Source organism: Capra hircus, chromosome 10 (assembly GCF_001704415.2).
Source record: "Capra hircus breed San Clemente chromosome 10, ASM170441v1, whole genome shotgun sequence".
NCBI lineage: Eukaryota > Metazoa > Chordata > Mammalia > Artiodactyla > Bovidae > Capra > Capra hircus.
Genome location: NC_030817.1, coordinates 30,674,508 through 30,695,594, shown reverse-complemented (window position 1 = coordinate 30,695,594; position 21,087 = coordinate 30,674,508). Strand labels below are relative to the sequence as shown.

Genomic DNA, 21,087 nt, shown 5'->3' with positions numbered 1-21,087 from the left:
CTGAAGCGACTTAGCAGCAGCAGCAGCAGCCCCTATAATGAAAAGGACATCTTTTTTGGGTGTTAGTTCTAAAAGGTCTTGTAGGTCTTCATAGAACCATTCAAATTCAGCTTCTTCAGTGTTACTGGTTGGGGCATATACTTGGATTACTGTGATATTGAATGTAAGATGGTAGGTGTTGCAAGAGGGCATCAGAAGGCAGACACACTGAAAGCATACTCACAGAAAGCTAGTCAGTCTAATCACACTAGGACCACAGCCTTGTCTAACTCAATGAAACTAAGCCAGGCCCACGGGGCAACCCAAGACGGGCGGGTCATGGTGGAGAGGTCTGACACAACGTGGTCCGCTGGAGAAGGGAATGGCAAACCACTTAAGTATTCTTGCCTTGTGAACCCCATGAACAGTATAAAAAGGCAAAATGATAGGATACTGAAAGAGGAACTCCCCAGGCCAGTAGGTGCGCAATATGCTACTGGAGATCAGTGGAGAAATAACTCCAGAAAGAATGAAGGGATGGAGCCAAAGCAAAAAACAATACCCAGCTGTGCATGTGACTGGTGATAGAAGCAAGGTCCGATGCTGTAAAGAGCAATACTGCATAGGAACCTGGAATGTCAGGTCCATGAATCTGGGCAAATTGGAAGTGGTCAAACAGGAGATGACAAGAGTGAACATCGACATTCTAGGAATCAGCGAACTACAATGGACTGGAATGGGTGAATTTAACTCAGATGACCATTATATCTACTACTGCAGGCAGAAATCCCTCAGAAGAAGTAGAGTAACCATCATGGTCAACAAAAGAGTCCAAAGTGCAGTACTTGGATGCAGTCTCAAAAATGACAGAATGATCTTTGTTTGTTTCCAAGGCAAACCATTCAATATCACAGTAATCCAAGATAATTGAAAGATATTATCAAATATACCAGCACTGAAAAGGGGTATTATACACGTACCATTCCTATAAAATCTGTTTAAAGGTAGGTTAGTGCTATCAGGAGATTAATCAAAACAAGAAACTCATTGGATATGTCCCAGTATGTAGAACTTTGTACTAAGCAAAATATACTAAGTAAATAAAACAAAAAAGAAGTCAAAGGTTGAAATTTTAATATCAGACAAAGGCAAGCATAAGGAATAAAATAAGATGAGCATCTTTTTTAATTTGTGAAGGTGTTGTCTAAAATGATAATTTACACCTATTTATGTGCTATAATTATTATGCCAGATAATGACAGAAAGCTTATCAAAAATCCTATATGCTTAAACCAAAACTATATATTATATTCAACTGCAATTGAAACATTAAACTCAAGCATTTATTGGGTTATATATTGAAAAACAAAAGCTATATAGCTTTACTAACATCCTCCTACACACCTCACCCTGGGGACTAAAAAGAAAAAGAAACAAATGATACCATATTATTTGACTTTAATACAACAAAACAGTAGGTAGCCTCTCTATTTTTTCCATCAGAAAAGCCTTACTTTTTATGTTTATATTTATTCCGTGGGTGTACTGTTTCTATTAGCAAACTTTTATTATTTGCATCTGCTTTTTCTTTGGAGTTCTTTTATTGTGTTTGTTGAAGGTCTGCTGTGTGTTCCATGCTGAAGGAGCTGATCCAGGGTATTTGAAGGAATCTTTCCTGAAGACCTAATACTTGAGTTAAGATCTAAGAATGAGTAAGAGGGAAGGATTGGCTTTTTAAGTAGAGGGAGTGGCATTTATTTGTTATTTTGGAGGAAGGAACCGGTGAGAAGTGCCAGGTACTTGAAGAAAGCCATCTGGTTGGAGTAGAGAATGTTGTTGGGGTGGAGTGGTTATGGAGTGGGGAGGATTATGAAGCAAGGTAAGTCTGGAAAAGGTTGATGAGCTCCTGACAACTCAGGGATTTCATGTGAGCCATAGTAAGCAGTTCATTATCCCCCCCTAAAGAGAGGATAGTCATTGAATAACTTTTAATACAGAATGATATGGTGAAACTTGTATTATCTTTTTCTTCCACTCTTATTCATATATAATTGACATATACAGTACCATGTAAGTTTAAGGTGTACACCATAATGATTTGACCTACATACATCATGAAATGATTACCACAGTGATCATGTTTAGCTGAACATCTGTCATCTCAGTTCAGCTCAGTTGCTCAGTCATAGCTGACTCTGCAACCCCATGAACTGCAGCAGGCGAGGCCCCCCTGTCCACCCCCAACTCCCGGAGTTTACTCAAACTCACGTCCATTGAGTCAATGATACCATCCAACCATCTCACCCTCTGTCGTCCCCCTTCTCCTCCCACCTTCAATCTTTCCAAGCATCAGGGACTTTTCAAATGACTCAGTTCTTTGCATCAGGTGGCCAAAGTATTGACTGGAGTTGCAGCTTCAGCATCAGTCCTTCCAGTGAAGATTCAGGACTGATTTCCTTTAGGATGGACTGGCTGGATCTCCTTGCTACATTCAAAAAAACAAAAAAAATTTTTTGTGATAAGAACTTTTAGGATTTACTATCTTAACAACATATATCTATATATGCATAAAACACACAGCAGCATTCATTATATTAATCATGTTGTACCTTACATCCCTAGTACTTATTTATCTTGTAACTGTTAAGATTGTATCGTTCAACTGCCTTCATCCAATTCCCTTTCTTACCACTCCTAGTGACCACAAATATGATATTTTTTTATGAGCTTGTTTTTTTGTTTGGGGGTATTTTGTCTTATTTTCTATTGTTTTGTTTAAAATACAGTTGACTTATAACACTATGTTGGACTTTTGTGGTGGCTCAGATGGTAAAGAAAGTGAAGAGGAACTAAAAAGCCTCTTGATGAGAGTGAAAGAGGAGAGTGAAAAAGTTGGCTTAAAGCTCAACATTCAGAAAACTAAGATCATGGCATCTGGTCCCATCACCTCATGGCAAATAGATGGGGAAACAATGGAAACAGCAAGAGACTTTATTTTGGGGGGCTTCAAAATCATTGCAGATGGTGACTGCAGCCATGAAATTAAAAGATTCTTGCTCCGTGGAAAAAAAGCTATGACCAACCTAGACAGCACATTAAAAAGCAGAGACATTACTTTGCCAACAAAGGTCCGTCTAGTCAAAGCTATGGTTTTTCCAGTAGTCATGTATGGATGTGAGAGTAGAACTATAAAGAAGGTTGAGCACCAAAGAACTGATGCTTTTGAACTGTGGTGTTGGAGAAGACTCTTGAGAGTCCCTTGGACTGCAAGGAGATCCAACCAGTCCATTTGAAGGAGATCAGCCCTGGGATTTCCTTGGAAGGAATGATGCTAAAGCTGAAACTCCAGTACTTTGGCCACTTCTTGTGAAGAGTTGACTCCTTGGAAAAGACTCTGGTGCTGGGAGGGATTGGAGGCAGGAGGAGAAGGGGACGCAGAGGATGAGATGGCTGGATGGCATCACTGACTCGATGGATGTGAGTCTGAGTGAACTCCTGGAGTTGGTGATGGACAGGGAGGCCTGGAGTCAGACACGACTGAGCAACTGAACTGAAGATGGTAAAGAATCTGCCTGCAGGGCAGGAGACCCAGGTTCAGTCCCTGGATTGGGAAGATCCCTTGGAGAAGGAAATGGCAACCCACTACAGTATTCTTGCCTGGAAAATTCCATGGACAGTGGAGCCTGGCGGGCTACAGTCCATGGTATCACAAAGAGTCAGACACAACTGAGCACACACTACCTTGAAGAATAACGCATTGAGAGGTAATGATAGCTTGAAGACTACAGTGTTAGAGAAAACACTGGGCAGATTTGAAAGTCTTTGTAAAATATCTAACATATATTTAAAATAATATAAGTAGTACAATCCATGGAACTTGATGATGGACTGATGGGAGATGAAGTAGAAAGAGATATCAAAGATATGTCCTTGGTTTCTATTCATTTTGATGAATGATGGTGACATTCACTGGCAAAAGCTGTGAAAGAAAAAAAAAAAAAAAAGATGCATAAAGGCACCTTGGGAGCCAGGATAGAGTGAGAAGAGAACCTAGATCTAAGCCTTGAATGCTTATGTTTAACGGCTTGAGAGATGAAGATGGTCCTGCAAAGGAGACATGGATGGAAGAGCTAGGAGTAGGAGGAAAGCTTGGAGTAGGTAGCATCTTGAAAAGCCAGTGGGAACAGTGTTTGAAGAGGGAGTATTGTGTTGATCACTGCTGTGATCAGCCAGCCAGATGTCCATTGGATTAAGTTTGGAGGAACTTGTTTTGATGGAATGGCCAGACAACAGTTAGGAGCTTCAACACTTTTAAAAAGAGTCTCAACTGTAGAGAAAGAAGCAGGAGGTAGCTAAAGGGAGTGAGTCACCTAAATACTTAACTTTTAATGGGTAACATTTGAATGTCTGTAAAAGTTGTACTGCAGTAGGAAGGGAGAGGCTGAACATAAAGGAATAAAAGGAGTCAAAAGAGAATAATAGTGTTGGGTTCCTGGGAAGACATAAAAGTTGTATAAGATTCTTTTGAAGCCTAGCCTCTAACACTATAATAGAAGGATTTAACTTAAGTGAGAGGATGGAGTACTCTAATATAAGAGAAAGGTCTGAGGGAGGATGGGTACGTACGTGGGTGGGTTTGTATGTTTGGAATCAAGATGAGGAAAGAACTTCTGAGTTCTAAAAGAATTCCTTGAAGTGATCTCATTTATTGGTTTTCTGTTTCTTGTTTAACTGTGGTATCTAGCTATTCATTGTCTCTATTGAAAATTTTAGTTCACTAATTGTTTTTCGTTTCCATGGACCTACTTTCAGAGTGGTTTGTTTCTTTCTGCTTTGGTTGACAGCCTGCAATTGTTTTACTCATTCAGTGTCATCTCATAAATTGATGGGTGTTTTCTAGTTTGGAGCTAATGCATACTGAGTTCACCACCCTCCCCTCCTGCCCATTCCCACCTTTAACTTCTGAATCTTTAAAAATACATCTTCTTATTGTTCTTTGCTTATTAATATATTTTATTTAGCTTGAGTATTTGAGATTGGCATTGCCAGAAACTGCAATTAGTGCACTATTGTTTGCTGTTAGTCCCAAAAATAAAAGTTAAAAGTTGAGATTTCTTGCTTTTCTCCCTTTATTTTCTCTTCTTCTTTACCTCTTCTCTCCTCTTTTTTTGGTCATTTACCCTTGGTAATTTAGAAATTTAGAAAACAAATTATATAGAGTGGGCATAGGAAAAAATGACACTAAAAGAAGTTTCTGCTTTCTTTGGTGACTATCTTCCATGCCTATCTGCCTTTTATGTTGTTTTTTAAAGCCTACATTTTAGCCTACTAATTTTATTTAGTCAACTCTGAGCACATGCTAGGTTGCGTCACAACACTAGCATTATTAGCCAGTCTGAACATTTCAATACAAAGTACTATGACAGTTATGAAGTTACTTACTTATATATATAATTTCTGATAAGTATTATTTTTATATAACTGCTTCACCAGGCTTCTGCAAATTATTCAGAATTCAAGGAGGTAAGATTTCTAAATGGCTTTTTTTCAGTATGTGAAACTCCAGACACAAAATTATTAATTTGTTAATAATTATTATTAATGTTTAATAATAACAATTATTAATTTGCATTTTTTGCATTTACAGTAGAGCTGGACCTAAAATTTTATCATATGATTGACTTGGTTTGTTATATTTTTACATTCCTAATATATATTTTTTCAAAAGTTTCAAAGAATTATTTGTTTGGTAGTTTCATGTGTATATTTAGAAAATAACTACTGGACTTTTCTATAAAAGTGCAAAGTCCCTATTAGGTAATAACAGAATCTAGATTGGCTGTGTATGTGAGAATGTAGTAATAATTAAATAGTTTCCATTTGCAGAGTTCCTCATTTTTGCTGTACTCAATGTAACTACTTTGCACCCATCACCTCATTTAAACTTTTGCAGCAACATTCAGAGGTAAGTGTTACTATGCCCACTTTACAGATGAAGAAAGAATGCTAGGTTAGTGATACGACTGTCTTAAGTATACAGTTGTCCAACATTATCCACAGGGAGTGATTCCAGGAGCCCTCGTGGATACCAAATGTGTGGATGCTCAAGTCCTTTCTATAAGGGTAGTGCAGTGAATATGGTGAGCCCTCCATATTCACGGATGTGAAACCCAAAGATATTGAGGGCTGGCTGTAACCCCTCCTACCTCCCCTTTAGCCTCGCTAAAAGAATTGAGGTACAGAGATGAGGCAACTTGCTGTTGACCTTCAGCAGATGACTTAACCTCACCACAGCTCTATCATCTTCTATCTTCCTATCTAGACTTTCCATCTCTCTAATTTTTACCAGTGGTACACAGATGCCTAGGTTGCAATCCTACTGTGGAAATTCTATTTTTTTTTAATTTTGATTTTTTTCTAAAGGTCTACAGATAAGTTCTTTTGTACAACCATGACTGAGACCATTGCCTTAGTAAATGGTGCCTTAGAGTGCGGCATACTTGAATTTGAGTCCTAATTCCCCTAAATTTTTCTGATAAGTGATGTTGGCCAAGTTTTTTAGTCTCAATAAAGTTCATCTATTAGGTTGGTGCAAAAGTAAGTGCAAGTTTGCATTGTTGAACTTTGCCATTGGATATTGGAATACATTCTTAAATAAATGTAGTTATGTTACACATCGTTTTAATGCACATTTCTCACTTTGTTTTTTTGCTAATGACTTATTACTTGCTGTTTATTTTTGACTATAGGAATGAGGTTAGACAAAAAGCAAATTCAAGCAATTTTTTTATTTGAGTTCAAATGGGTCATAAACCAGTGGAGACAGCTCACAACAACTCATTTGGTTCAGGAGCTGCTGACAAAACATACAATGGTTGTTCAAGAAGCTTTGCAAAGGAGACAAGAACCTTAAAGACGAGGATGGTATTGGCCAGCCACTGGAAGTTGACAGTGACCAATTGAGAGACATTGTCAAAGCTGATCCTCTTAAAACACATGATAAGTTGCTCAAGAACCCAACAGTGACCATTCTATAGTCATTCAGCATTTGAAATTGGAACAGTGAAAAAGCTCAATAAGTGGGTACGTCATGAACTGACTGAAAACCAAAAAACAATCATCATTTTGAAGTGTTGTCTTCTCTTATTCTGTGCAACAACAGTGAACCATTTCTCCACTGGATTGTGACACACAACGAAAAGGATTTTATATGCAACCAGTGATGACCAGCTCAGTGGTTGGACCGAGAAGCAGCTCCAAAGCACTTCCCAAAGCCAAACTTGCACCCCAAAAAAGTCATAGTCACTGTTTGGTGGTCTGCTGCCCATCTGATCCACTACAGCTTTCTGAGTGCAGTAAAACCAGTACATCTGAGAAGTATGCTCAGCAGATTTATGAGATGCACCGAAAACTGCAGTGCCTGCAGCTGGCTGGCACTGGTCAACAGAAAGGGCCCAGTCTTCTCCACAATGCCTGACTGCACGTTGCACAACCAGTACTTCAGAAATTGAATAAATTGGGCCTCATCCGCCACATTCAGTTGACCTCTCACCAACCACCACTTCTTCAAGCATCTTGACAACTTTTTGCAGGGAAAATAGCTTCCACAATCAGCAGGAGGCAGAAAATGCTTTCCGAGAGTTGATTGAATCCCCAAGCATGGATTTTTCGTTATTATTTATTAATTTATTTTTGACCATGCTGGGTTTTCATTGATGTGTGGGCTTTTCTCCAGTTGCCGAGAGCAAGGGCTACTTTCTAGTTGCCATGTGGGGGCTTCTCATTGTCGGGGCTTCTCTTGTTGTGGAGCACAGGCTCTAGGATGCACAGGCTTCAGTAGTTGGGTCACATGGGCTAAGTAGTTGCAGTTCCTGGGCTCTAGAGCACAAGCTCAGTAGTTGTGGCTTAGTTGCTCTGAGGCGTGTGGGATCTTACCGGAGCAGGGATTGAACTCATGTCTCCTGCATTGGCAGGCAGATTCTTTACCACTGAGCCACCAGGGAAGCCCCCAAGCATGGATTTTTGCACTACAAGAATACACAAACTTATTTCTTGTTGGCAAAAATGTTTGATTGTAATGGTTCCTATTTTGATTAATAAAGATGTGTTTGAGCCTGGTTACAGTATTTTAAAATTCAAGGTTTGAAACCACAATTACTTTTTCATCAACCTAATATAAACTGAACATAATATTATAACCTACCTCAGAGTTTTGTTGAGAATAATTTGAAGTAACGCTTGCAAAACTTAGAATGATTTAGAGTTCATCTTGTACAATGTCTGCTATTAAGATGTCATTACTATTTTATCTTTTGTCCCATCAAAACACTCACCCTTGCCATATTGTGTATCCATTTGATGAACACCACCTTAAGAAAGGAATAATGGCGAGTTTTCATTATTTAACTTCCATTAGTGGAACTGTAATGGAAGCGGACAAGTAGGCAGGAGATCATTTTATCATTCCCATCAGCCAGACTTCTCTGCTGTGTATTAGTTTGGCTTTAGTAGGATAAAGGAGGGAGAGGTTGCCGGGAAATGTTCCTGAGTTGTTTTTCTTCTTCCTGTTTCTCTTCCCATCTTCTTTTCAGAGCTTAGCATCATAGTATCACAAATTCCCAATTTCCTAAGTTCATCCTAATTTACCTAGGTACTTTCCCCACTCCTACCCATCTCTCTTCACCTTCATTAAATCTCATTCTGTCATTCTTTCAGATTGCATTCAGTTGTGACTCATTTGATAACTTGGACCCCAAGTCTCTACATTCCTAGGCTATTACTCAAGTAAAGGCCAACCTAAATCCTGAACACTGTCTTCCTGCCTTGTAAGCCCATTCCAAGTCAGGGGTTTTCGCTTTTGATTGTTGGGAAAGGTTAGCCAAACTTTCAGACTTGCCCACAATGCTGTCCTAGACCTTTTGTTTATACCGAGTGATGGTAAAGTGCTATAATAATGATACGTGTTATTACCACTAGGTTAGGTTATAGTAGATAAATTTTGTTATATGTGTATAATGGCTTTGCAGCTTGAAAATTGAGGCTGAATGACTTACAGTAATTTAATAACTTATTGGCTTATCAAAGATGGAAAAACCTATGGAAAACATACAATTTGAGCTAGAACATAAAGGACTGGTATACGTACTTATATAAGGAAGGAGGAAGGGTGGGAAATCCCAGTTAAGAGCATTGACTTGAGGAAAGGCTTAAGGGAAGGAGCATGCAAATTTGGATCATTGTAAGTAGATCTGTTTTTTTTATTTGTTTTCAGAGGGTTTGTGTAATAAGAATAAAACTAGATATTTGGAACCAAACTTTGGAAAATCCTGAATACTCAGCTAAAATATTTAAGCTTTCTTTCTATTTCCTTCACTCTTAAAAAAAAGGTTGTTGGATACATATTGATAGTTTGTTTATAAGATAGTTATTAACTTTTTTGTTTCTCTTCCTTTGCAGACCTAGAGAATCAAGACATAATGGGAGCATTTTTAGACAAACCAAAGATGGAAAAACATAATGCCCAGGGGCAGGGTAATGGGTTGCGATATGGGCTAAGCAGCATGCAAGGCTGGCGAGTTGAAATGGAGGATGCACATACTGCTGTGATCGGTTTGCCGAGTGGACTTGAAACATGGTCGTTCTTTGCTGTGTATGATGGGCATGCTGGTTCTCAGGTTGCCAAATACTGCTGTGAGCATTTGTTAGATCACATCACCAATAACCAGGATTTTAAAGGGTCTGCAGGAGCACCCTCTGTGGAAAATGTGAAGAATGGAATCAGAACAGGTTTCCTGGAGATTGATGAACATATGAGAGTTATGTCGGAGAAGAAACACGGTGCTGACAGAAGTGGGTCAACAGCTGTGGGTGTCCTCATTTCTCCTCAACACACCTACTTCATTAACTGTGGAGACTCAAGAGGGTTACTGTGTAGGAACAGGAAAGTTTACTTCTTCACACAAGATCACAAACCAAGTAATCCGCTGGAAAAAGAACGAATTCAGAATGCAGGTGGTTCTGTAATGATTCAGCGTGTGAATGGCTCTCTGGCTGTGTCGAGGGCCCTTGGGGACTTTGATTACAAATGTGTCCATGGAAAAGGTCCTACAGAGCAGCTTGTTTCACCAGAGCCTGAAGTCCATGATATTGAAAGATCTGAAGAAGATGATCAATTCATTATTCTTGCATGTGATGGTATTTGGGATGTCATGGGAAATGAAGAGCTCTGTGATTTTGTAAGATCCAGACTTGAAGTCACTGATGACCTTGAGAAAGTTTGCAATGAAGTAGTCGACACCTGTTTGTATAAGGTAGCTAGACTTTTTCTTTTTAAGACAAAATGATTTTATGGTATCTTAATTACTACTCTAGTATAAAATCATCTTAGAGCCTATAGCTCAGAAATAAGTTTTTGGTACAGTTGCAGGATACTTTTCATCATTTACAAAAATAATATAGGAATACTTCTTAGAAATAAATTATCCAGTTACCATAAATGCAAGAGTTATAATCTGGATGTTTAGTCTTTTTTTAGTAACCATAATTACTTGAGTTTTTTGATATTATGGAATATTATCAAAGGTAAAAAGACTGTATCAAAGTGAATGTTTTCAAAAGGGGAATGGGGAGAGTTTAAGCCTCATTGTCTATAAATGAAAGGCATTTTAGAATTTTAATATCTTACCATGTGATATCTTAGAATGTTTCTGGAAGTACTTTGAGGCTGGTCTAATGAATCCATAGCACCAACAGAGGGGATTTAGTGATGATCTGGTGTTATGTAATAGAAATAGCCTTGGACATGGAGTCAGAAGAACTTGGTATGAGACTGTGTATGACTTCAGGTAAGCTCTTTAAACTATCTGGAAAATCAGTTTCTTTAATTGTTCAAGAGAGAGATATTATTACCCTGTCTTATGGGGTTGTCTGGATAATCAAATGGTATTGTGTAGATGAGCAACAGAAGGTTCTACAGACTTAAGAGTCAGAAAGTGAAGTCGCTCAGTCGTGTCCGAGTCTTTGCGACCTCGTGGACTGTAGCCCATCAGGCTTCTCTGTCCATGGGATTCTCCAGGCAAGAATACTGGAGTGGGTTGCCATTTCCTTCTCCAGGGGATCTTCTCGACCCAGGGATTGAACCTGGGTCTGCTGCATTGCAGGCAGACGCTTTACCCTCTGAGCCATCAGGGAAGCCCCTTAAGAGTCAGACGTGGAAACAAATCTTACCTCTGTTACTTTTGTACTGTACAGTCTTGAACAAATTGTTCAGCCTCTCTCAGCTATTTGAATGGAGAAAATAGTATCTATCTCATAAGACTGGGGAATGAAATTAATGAGCTAATGTATACATATAAATATGCTGCTCCCTTTTAAAAAAGTTTAAAATGTTACACAACTTACTCCTTTAGTTGCAGCAATGACACTAGAATCCAAGCCCTTGACTTGGGTGCAGTGTTCTTTCTACCACACTTTTGTATTTTGTCAATAATGCCTACTAATTCTTGTGGGTTTTCTTTTGTTTGTTTTAAAAATGCTGATTTTATAAAACTTCGGAGGCTGTGTATTTGATTTTCTTTTAAAACTCAGAAACAGTAAGTCAACAGAATACTGTGTGTAGCTTTATATGCGCAACTGCCAGCTATACTTAAAATCTTAACCAAAATTCAGGTTTATGTAACATCTAACACAAATCAAGTTTATGTAACATCTAACAAATATGTTTTAAAAAATCAATAGAACAACAACTTGATAGTGCACACTGTTAATTTCTGAATTTAGGAGGAACAATACAATGATGCTTATGTTCTTTGTCCCTTTTAGTATAAAAGGACAAAGTAGCATTCATTTGTTAGGTTTATCCATTAGCACTTGAGAATTAAATACTTTGTTAACTAAATTAAAAGCTGTTTTCTTAAGAGACTTACCAGATTCAGATATTAGTAAATTATGACTCAGATTCCACTTTATCTGTTCTGCATTATGCTCTATAGAAGGTAACTCCCAGTTATTATTAATAATAGGAAAAGTCTGATTTGTGGGGAGGCCAAAATTGATTCAAGTATTGTAATTATAGTATTTTGAATATGTAGGTGTCTTTAAATGAATGTACTTCCTAAAAGTTAAACCTTTTTTTTTAAATTATGAAAGTTAAAAGTTGGTTTATAAACTTTATATATATAGTTTTATTTCTAATTCTATATTTCTACTTATTATGAAGCAAATCAATTAGTCCCACAATTTATTTTAAATGTAAATTTGTCAGGGACATGTGTAACTACAGATGAAATCATGTTGTAAAGAATATCACTAGAATTTTCTACCTTGTTGAATTCAGTGTATGTGTGTATGTGTATTTGTGTTAGGTATCACTTCATGTTAAGTAGGCCACCAGTAAATGTTCAGAAATATTTATTTATAGAACTTTAAAAAATTATTGTTGCAGTAGAGTTTAACCTGTAGTGTTTCTTTCCTGTCTTTTGGAGTGTTGATTATTCTGTATACCATAGGTACTCTATATGTATTTGGGGGGTGCCCTTCCACATAGGCATATATAGTTTTCTTTCCTTATAAACAATATATATTTTCACTAGAACAAGTATAATTGACATGGCTGTAAAGGTTCTCAAGGCTTTGAAGAGCAAAAAGGAAACAAAATGTTTTCTCAAACTTTTTTCTTCCCAGGGAAGTCGAGACAACATGAGTGTGATATTGATCTGTTTTCCAAATGCACCCAAAGTATCACCAGAAGCAGTGAAGAAGGAGGAAGAGTTGGACAAATACCTGGAAAGCAGAGTAGAAGGTGGATCACTTAACAAAAAATAAGTAGCTTTATTAAAGAAAAACCTCAGCATAATCAAACTTTTATAACATGTTAACTTTTAGATCTTTACGTACATGACTTCAACATTTGGTGTTTAGTGTACACAAGTGGGAAAGGGCATTTCTGTAGTAGCTGTTGAGGTATTTGTTACTGTCCTATTACAGTTATATTAGAAATAACAAGTATGGCCCAGTACATTCTGTTCAGGATACTTGGTAAAGTGTTTGTATGCTTTCAAATTCTTGATTAATTCACTGGCATGAATAATTTTATGCCAGGAAAGTCTGATTTATGGTTTATTATAAATAGATTATTTATGATGGTGATAATTTGAATGCCATCTTTTGTGTAAAGCTGTGTTTATGAATTTAACATCTTTGGGAATTTTAAAATAAGAACTTGAAGATTATAGCCTGGCTATTAATGCCTTTTATGTGCCACAGCTTTTAAAAATTTATTTTAAACTATTTCAAAGCTTCTTGCCTAAGCCATAAACTGCCTCACCTAGACAACATAAACCTGAATAGAAGACATACTAGGTCTCTACCTGGCAGAAATGTAAATGCTGAATAAATTCAAGAAATTAAGTTGGAAATTACGGAAGTGTATTTATCATAATTCTGCAGATTGCTTTGAGACAATTAGAAAGGCATTTGTAACTCTCAAGTGTGATGCCTTCAAATATTTGAAAAATGTTAAAATAATTATTGATGCAGCTGCTATTTGGTATAAATATTAAGTATCCCCAGAGAATTACAGTTTATTGCATATATGCAATAAGCATGTAGATTATATAGTTTCTTTAAGCAGGAAAAACTTGACATGCCTATGATAGTGTTAAAGCGCATTTTTGGGGGGGCTCCTAATGTTATTACTTTGCACGTTAAAGACCTTTAATAGCATGTAAACATTGATACACTATTAAAGACCTTTAATACCATGTAAACATTGATATACTATATACTTAAATCCTGTTGTGCCTGCATTATTAAAATTAATATGCACTTTAATTTTGTTTTCTCTCTTTTTACTGTTTGATACCAGTTATAATTAGTCTGGTGTTAGGATGGTGATTGGTTTTGATTTCCAGTACTGTCTTAGAGTTGCTATTTTGTTTTTTACTCCTCTCCCCTACTTGATAGTTATATATCTATTAAAAGTATATACATAGTAGTACTTAGTATTTCACTTACTGAGCATACTATTCAATGAGTTTGTTTCCTCATTACCAAGGGTCTTGGAAATTCTTTGTTTTAAACAATTCATTTCAGTATGAGTTATTTATACATAATACAGTAAGAAAATATTTAGAATGCTACCAAGTTACAACACATTGGTTCACACTGCTTGTTCTTAGAAAAATACAAAATCTGAAGAGGAATATATATTGAAATATGTTGATATTTAATTTATTCGCACTTTAACTTGAGTGTACATGTTTTCTTATTGATTTAAAGAAATACCGAGTTTAGTTTTATTTACTAAGAAATGAAGTCAAATTTTAGAAATGAATTGCTGCTTTTTCTCTTTAGTGTGCACTCTTAAGTTTTTGAGGCAATTATAAATAATTGCTTTAGATAGGTAATTTTATGTTATAATGTTAAGTTTTGTATTGCCTATTACCAAGCAAGAATTGCCATCTGAACAAACTTTACATTAATACTCAATATTTTGGGTATGCTGAAGTTTTGTTATACTTGTGCTATTCAATTGGAGATTATTATGTCAGAAATACAATATTCTTTACCAAGGTAGATTTGATGAGACTGCATCTAAATATTATATTAATTAAAATCACTACTATATTTAAAAACATAGAAAGAATGTAGCTATTTGCATTGTAAAAATTGTTATGTGTCTTAAAAAGTAATAAATACTGCAGTCAGCTTTTAAAACAGGCACTGAATACCTTTTTCTAGTCTTCTTTCTTTAAATACATGCCTTCACTAAATTGCTGTGACCTACTAAACCTCATTTTATTTGCACTGAATACTTTTGGCTTCTCTGTCCACACCACAGAAAAGGACAAAGGCTTTTTAGCTCTCCTCCTATACTTGACTCTCTAGGGTTGTGAAAAGATGGAGCTCATAATTTAAACCGTACCACTTAAGGCTGTGGTCCTTCTAAGCCAATTTAAGATGATATATGTGTCGTTTATATATTTTTATTTGCTACTGACTGCACAAGCTTTAAAGTTGCTAATTTGGAGATAACTATTAGAATTTCTCAGACTTAGCAGAGGGAAGTGGGGAGGAGCAGCATATGTGAGCATGTGAAATGTAGGTCTTCTATACACATATATTCTTTAATAAAAGCATTCAGTCTTTTTACAATTCTAATTGAAATGTATGGTCCAAGAACAGTTAAAGGAATATTTCTTAAAATTTCTTTTTCTTTATTTTTTAAAGCAGAAAGAAGCAAGGCTAGTGTAGTGTTAAATGCTCAGATAGTTTAAATGTATTGTCCCATGTGGAACAGGAGATATGACTGTTTTTAAAGTCTTATTTTTTTAAAGAATTTGTCTTCCTGTAATTTTCTTCACAATTAAAATATCCTAATTTTTATATTTTAACAAAGAAGGTATATAATACATCAAATATAGATGATTCAAGGTAATGTTTTTAGACCTGAAAGCATCAATTGAATTTATCATCAGTGTTCATTTATATTGTATCTAGTTATCTGTCCAATAATTGTACTGGCTTAGCAGAGACTGTATGTTAAGTGTATTACAGCTTTAGATTGTGAAATTGTGCAGTTTAGGTAAACATCAAATTCCTTTATTTTTGTACAGCAAATTTCCAGCATTAGAATCATGTAGAATAAATATACTAGATGTTAAAGATTATACAATAAAGGAACTTGGCAAACCAAATCTGAGATCCTTGCTTTTTGTTCAGATTTAAGACTGGTTTAAAAAAGAGATGGTAAAATTTGGCCTTAATCCTCAAAAGGACAATTTGAGCCATTTAAAGAAGTATGGGTAGCAGCGTCTGTCTTTTAATATGTGCCTTTAATGATGAATTAATATTTTGAAACTTGATCAAAGGATGAAAGATCTTTACATGCATTGTTATTTTCAGTGGTATTTACAGATTGAGAACTAGAATGATATCCGGTGATAACAAAGAAAATTTCTTAGTGTAAATAATGGAAAACAAAAAATTGAGCATATAACCACAAATACTCTGGGCATGATCTTATGTTTAGAATAAATATGCTAAAACTCCAGGTAAAGACTTATTGGACTTAAAGTGAATAATTTGAGCACTCTTTTAAGTTGTTTGTGCATAATGGGTTGGTATTCTGTGGTATGAATGACAATATGCATCTGCGTGGCAATACTGTAGATCATATCACTCTCCTATTTAATAACAGTTTTAAAATTAACAATTTTAAATACAGTTGTATGGTTTATCAAATTTTTTCTTTTTAAAAAAACTTATGAAATTTAGACTTTTTTCTGTTCTGTAGGCTTTGTTCAGATAATCAACAGGAAATGGTATTTATCTGTTTATTGCTTAAAGATACTTTAGATAGAAGTTAAGCTGGGAGTAGTGTCAAGTGTATGACCTATTCTGCCCATGCTACTTAAGTATCATTTTGTAAATATAAACATGTAAATATGATTTGTGTTAGTGTATCATCAGTAAATCCCACATACTTATAGGGTTTCACTTTTCTTTTTTAAGATCTTGCAATTGTTTATTTTTCTTTAAATCTGTGTATTGTCTTTTCAGGGCAAAATTCAGGAAACATGTTTCCAGTCTAATTAGAGGAGTTAATCTCCTCAGAAGTAACTAGCTGGCATCTTAAGAGGAATATCCTCATGTGTACACATGTATCCCTGATTATGTAATATATTGATTTTAATACGAATTTTTTTCACATTTTTATCTTGTTTATATTTGGTCTTTGAAGTTAATCTGGAAAGTATTGTATCTCTGTATCATTTTGTACATCCTTTTGTCATCAATTTTCAAAGTTCAATTTGATTTTTTTTTCCTTGTACTAGTTTAGAAAATCTCAGATGTGGTATATGCCGTCTTTAAAAACCTAAGTTATCTTTGTTTCATTTTATTATTATTATTATTATTAAGTTTGAATAACACTTACAAAAAAAGTACTTCTGATTCCCAGAAATCATAAAGAAGCAGGGGGAAGGCGTCCCTGACTTAGTCCATGTGATGCGCACATTAGCGAGTGAGAACATACCCAGCCTCCCACCAGGGGGTGAACTGGCAAGCAAGTAAGTTACATTTTGAACACTCTTAGCATTTGTCTCAGTACATGAAAATGTTTGGTGTCAGTAGGTCAGATGCGTACTTACATAATTTCTAAAGTGACTTCAGAATGTTTACCTTGTGGTTCATTGCTTTTCAGTGTTAATGATATATGGTGCTTATCTGGAGTAGGTATCAGAATATCATTGTAACTAATTATACTGAAGGCTGTCTTCAGTGGAGGCTTAGATTACACTGATTATCTCATATAGTGTAAATGAGATCAAACAGTAAAAGAAAATTTTAAACTAAATTACATAGTACTATAAAATTCCAGGTGTCAGTATTATTCCTACTACAATTTGATTTTGTTAATCTCTGGATAACTGAATACCCCATGTATGAGCATCTGTCTCTTCCTCCACCTGGACCATTTCTCTGTATCTCTGGTTTTCCTGTTTTTGGTTGTCGATGCTGGTTGCTCGGGTTTTGATGTGAAGGAAGATAGGTAGATGCATTTCTTGTTTTTTTCTCTTTGCACTTTAGTTCATAGAATTGGACTTAATCTGTGTTAAATATTAACCTTACATCTTTGTAAACTGCAGTGGAGACTTTACGCAGTTTTACAGTTCAAGGCTTAAGACATTTTTACCTCAGATGTCCATGTAATTGATCTACAAAAATATATTGACAAATTTCCTTGTTTCTCTACTTGTTCTGTGAGTGTAGCCATGTTTTTAAAAATTTCATGTAATTGTTCAAAACTTCCTGTTTGAAGCATTTATGTCTTGGAAATTGTTTCTTCTGATAAGATATTCTGTGAAATGATTGAATATAAAATTGCTTCAAGTCAATTTTGTAAGTAGGGAGGCTATAACTCAGAAGTATCACTACCGATTCTTACTTTTAATAAAATATTATTCAAAAAGTAATTACTAGACTTGCCAGGGAAATGTCATATTTGACATTTTAGTTTTAATAGAGCTTTTTTAAAGGGGCATTATGAAAAGCAGAAACCTATATGTAAAATATCTAAATTATTTTACCATAACAGATGTTGAAGTTATATCTACTTCAAAACATTCAAGTCTTAACCAGAATATATTAATAATATTTCTTAAGAAATGTATCATCATTTTTGACTTATAAAAACTAAATGCCAGTTCAAATAGACATAGACCATATAGACCGATTCCCGCCCCCCAAGCCATGACTTTTTTCTTCTATTAATTGTATTAGTAGAATGGTACATTTTAGAATAAATTCACCTCTACTTTAACAATGGGGCCCAAATATCTTAAGATAGAGCTCAGTTATTGACAGTAAGAAATATAAGTAAAATAATTTGTGAATGATTATCCTTGACATTTTAATGAACACCTGGCTGTGAGTTACTAAGCAGTCTTGTGCTCTGAAGAATTAACTTTCTGTATTTTTTTTTTCTCTAAATTTAGGCGGAATGTAATTGAAGCCGTTTACAATAGACTGAATCCATATAAAAATGATGACACCGTAAGTACCATTTTAGCTCCTCTGCTTTCCCTTCCCTTCCACTCTGAATGCAGATCCTTCCTACCTGTTTTTGCAGAGCTGCTTGTTGCACCCATTCTCTTACACACACCCTTGATGGATTGCTCTGAACTCTGCCTGCATCACAGTTCTAGCGCTTGAGGACATTAATCATGATGAGTGGCCATTTAACTCAAACAGGAGGAAAGTCCCTTTTAATTATTTTTTTAAGTCTCTTCAAGCAATCAACTTCAGAAGTTTTTTCCCACTAAATTTTTTTTGAAGTTGGGAGTATCTCTGCTCAGTTTCTTGAATTAATTCTGAGTTTTGTAAGCAGCTGCAAAAGACCTCAGAATGCCCATCTCCATTAATACCCATTCTATGCCAGGAACCCTACACATATCATTTAAATACTAAAGTAGAGAATTCTGTGTATATAAAGATGTATAGAATGTTGTATTCTCCAGTTAGGGCTTCCCTGGTGGCTCAGCAGTAAAGAATCCGCCTGCCAATGCAGGAGATGCAGGTTTGATCCCTAGGTTGGGAAGATCTATTGGAGAAGGAAATGGCAACCCACTCCAGCATTCTTGCCTGGGAAATCCCATGGACAGAGGAGCCTGATGGGCTGTAGTCCATGGGGTTGCAAAAGAGCCAGACATGACTGAGTGACTAACAACAGCAACATTCTTCAGTTAAGTTTTCTATTACAATTCAATTGTACTGTTGTGATTACAAAAAACTGGTAACTTAAAATCATTTCAGCCTGGCTCTGAAATATTTTATATACTGCATTATGAAGCATCCTCAAATCTCTTGAGGTTTTTATGCAATAAAAATTTATAAAGATAATATTCTAAAAATAAATTGGGTTTATTGAAGAGAAAAATAAAATTCTTTCTGGAAATTTATTGGTTTAGAAATACATTTGGTCAACCTCACCGTAAAATCTTATATTAAATATTTTACTCCAAAACCAAACCCAAAGGTTCTTATTGTTTAGTCTCTAAGTTGTGTCTGATTCTTTTGCCTTGTAACAATTCTTGGAATAGATTATATATTGATATTTCATAAACACATATACATATATACTATAGAAAACATTTATATCCTAAAGATCAACCGTACAAAACCGTGTCTTTCTGCATTACCCAGAAAATAATGCATCTTTAAGTTTTAATTTAGTTCATTGTTTTGATTTGTTTCCTTCTATAAAGGACTCTACATCAACTGATGATATGTGGTAAAACTGCTCATCTAGCCACGGAGTTTACCTTCACCTCCAAAGGAGAGTGCAGCTCAACTTCATTGAACCTTTTAAACATACATCCTCAACTTTAAAGAAGGGCATAAATGACATGGGTGAGAGTGATGACACCAGAGAACTTCAGCAGTACAACAGCTAGCCCAGAACTGATTTTTTGTTGTTGTTGTAAATTTGAGACTTATGTAAACGTGATTTCAAACCATAATTCATATGTTGTAAATCAGACTCCAGCAATTTTTGTTGTATGATTTTGTTTTTTGTAAAGTGTAATTGTCCTTGTACAAAATGCTCATATTTAATTATGAACTGCTTTAAATCACTATCGAAGTTATAAGAAATATTTGGCTTATTGTGTGATGCAACAGATATATAGCCCTTTCAAGTCATGTTGTGTTTGGACTTGGGGTTGGGACAGGAAGAGCAGCAGCCGTGTCAGCTAGACACTCACATGTGCACCTGATTATGGAGAATTATTCCAAAATATTACTACAAAGCTGAATATCCAGGGAGTTAATTGAAAACTCTTTTAATGTTCTTGGCAGTGGGATTGGAATTGTTGATAAAGTTGATCCCTTCATTTAACTGTCTTTTAGGTTCTCTCCTTGTTGCCATGAGTATTGCAGGTAATAGAGTATATTCATAAGAATATCAATCTTGGGGCTAAAATGCCTTGATTCTTTGCACCTCTTTTACAAGTCCTTACATTTAATTACTAATTGATAAGCAGCAGCTTCCTACAAATAGTAGGAGACTGCCACATTTTTGCTATCATGATTGGCTGGGCCTGCTGCTGTTCCTAGTAAGATATTCTGAATTCCATTTTATCAATAAAGCTTGATTTAACAAACAAGAAATTTAATCATGTATGTGTAATTCCTCCTTTACTCTGCCCTTATTTTAAAACACCATACCATTGTAAATGAGAAGTTTCTCATGGGGAAAGATGTTAGTCTCTTAATTGGAAAATACTGTTACTCAAGGCATAGATGGAACTGGTTCTATTAGAAAGACTATAAAAGATTTAAGTCTATGTTGTTCCTTGATCTATTTTTAAGTGGGTTTCTTTCTGACTACTAATTTTTTCATTAAGATGTGTATCAGCTTGAATTTGCCTACTGTATAGTTAAAGTAATTGTCAAAGCCAGACAATCCAACAGTGGTGGGGGCGTGTGCGTTTATGTGTGTGTGTATGCGCGCACGCGCGCCTGTGACTTTAAGTGGCCCATGTCTTTAGAATCTGGTAGTTAAGATGTATTTAGTGATTTGAAATACAGCATGTTGATAATATTTAG

The 21,087-nt window shown here is 35.7% G+C and overlaps 1 protein-coding gene across 1 annotated transcript in view; it reads left to right on the top strand.

The window, feature by feature from the left end:
• Nucleotides 1-20,649, top strand: part of PPM1A (protein phosphatase, Mg2+/Mn2+ dependent 1A) — a 45,935-nt gene extending 25,286 nt beyond the window's left edge. The window contains exons 2-6 of the mRNA XM_018054085.1: nt 9,436-10,289; nt 12,661-12,778; nt 16,940-17,048; nt 18,477-18,534; nt 19,746-20,649. Of these exons, the coding sequence (XP_017909574.1) occupies nt 9,456-10,289; nt 12,661-12,778; nt 16,940-17,048; nt 18,477-18,534; nt 19,746-19,775 (1,149 nt within the window). The 5' untranslated portion in view covers nt 9,436-9,455 and the 3' untranslated portion in view covers nt 19,776-20,649. The remainder of the gene's footprint in view (nt 1-9,435; nt 10,290-12,660; nt 12,779-16,939; nt 17,049-18,476; nt 18,535-19,745) is intronic.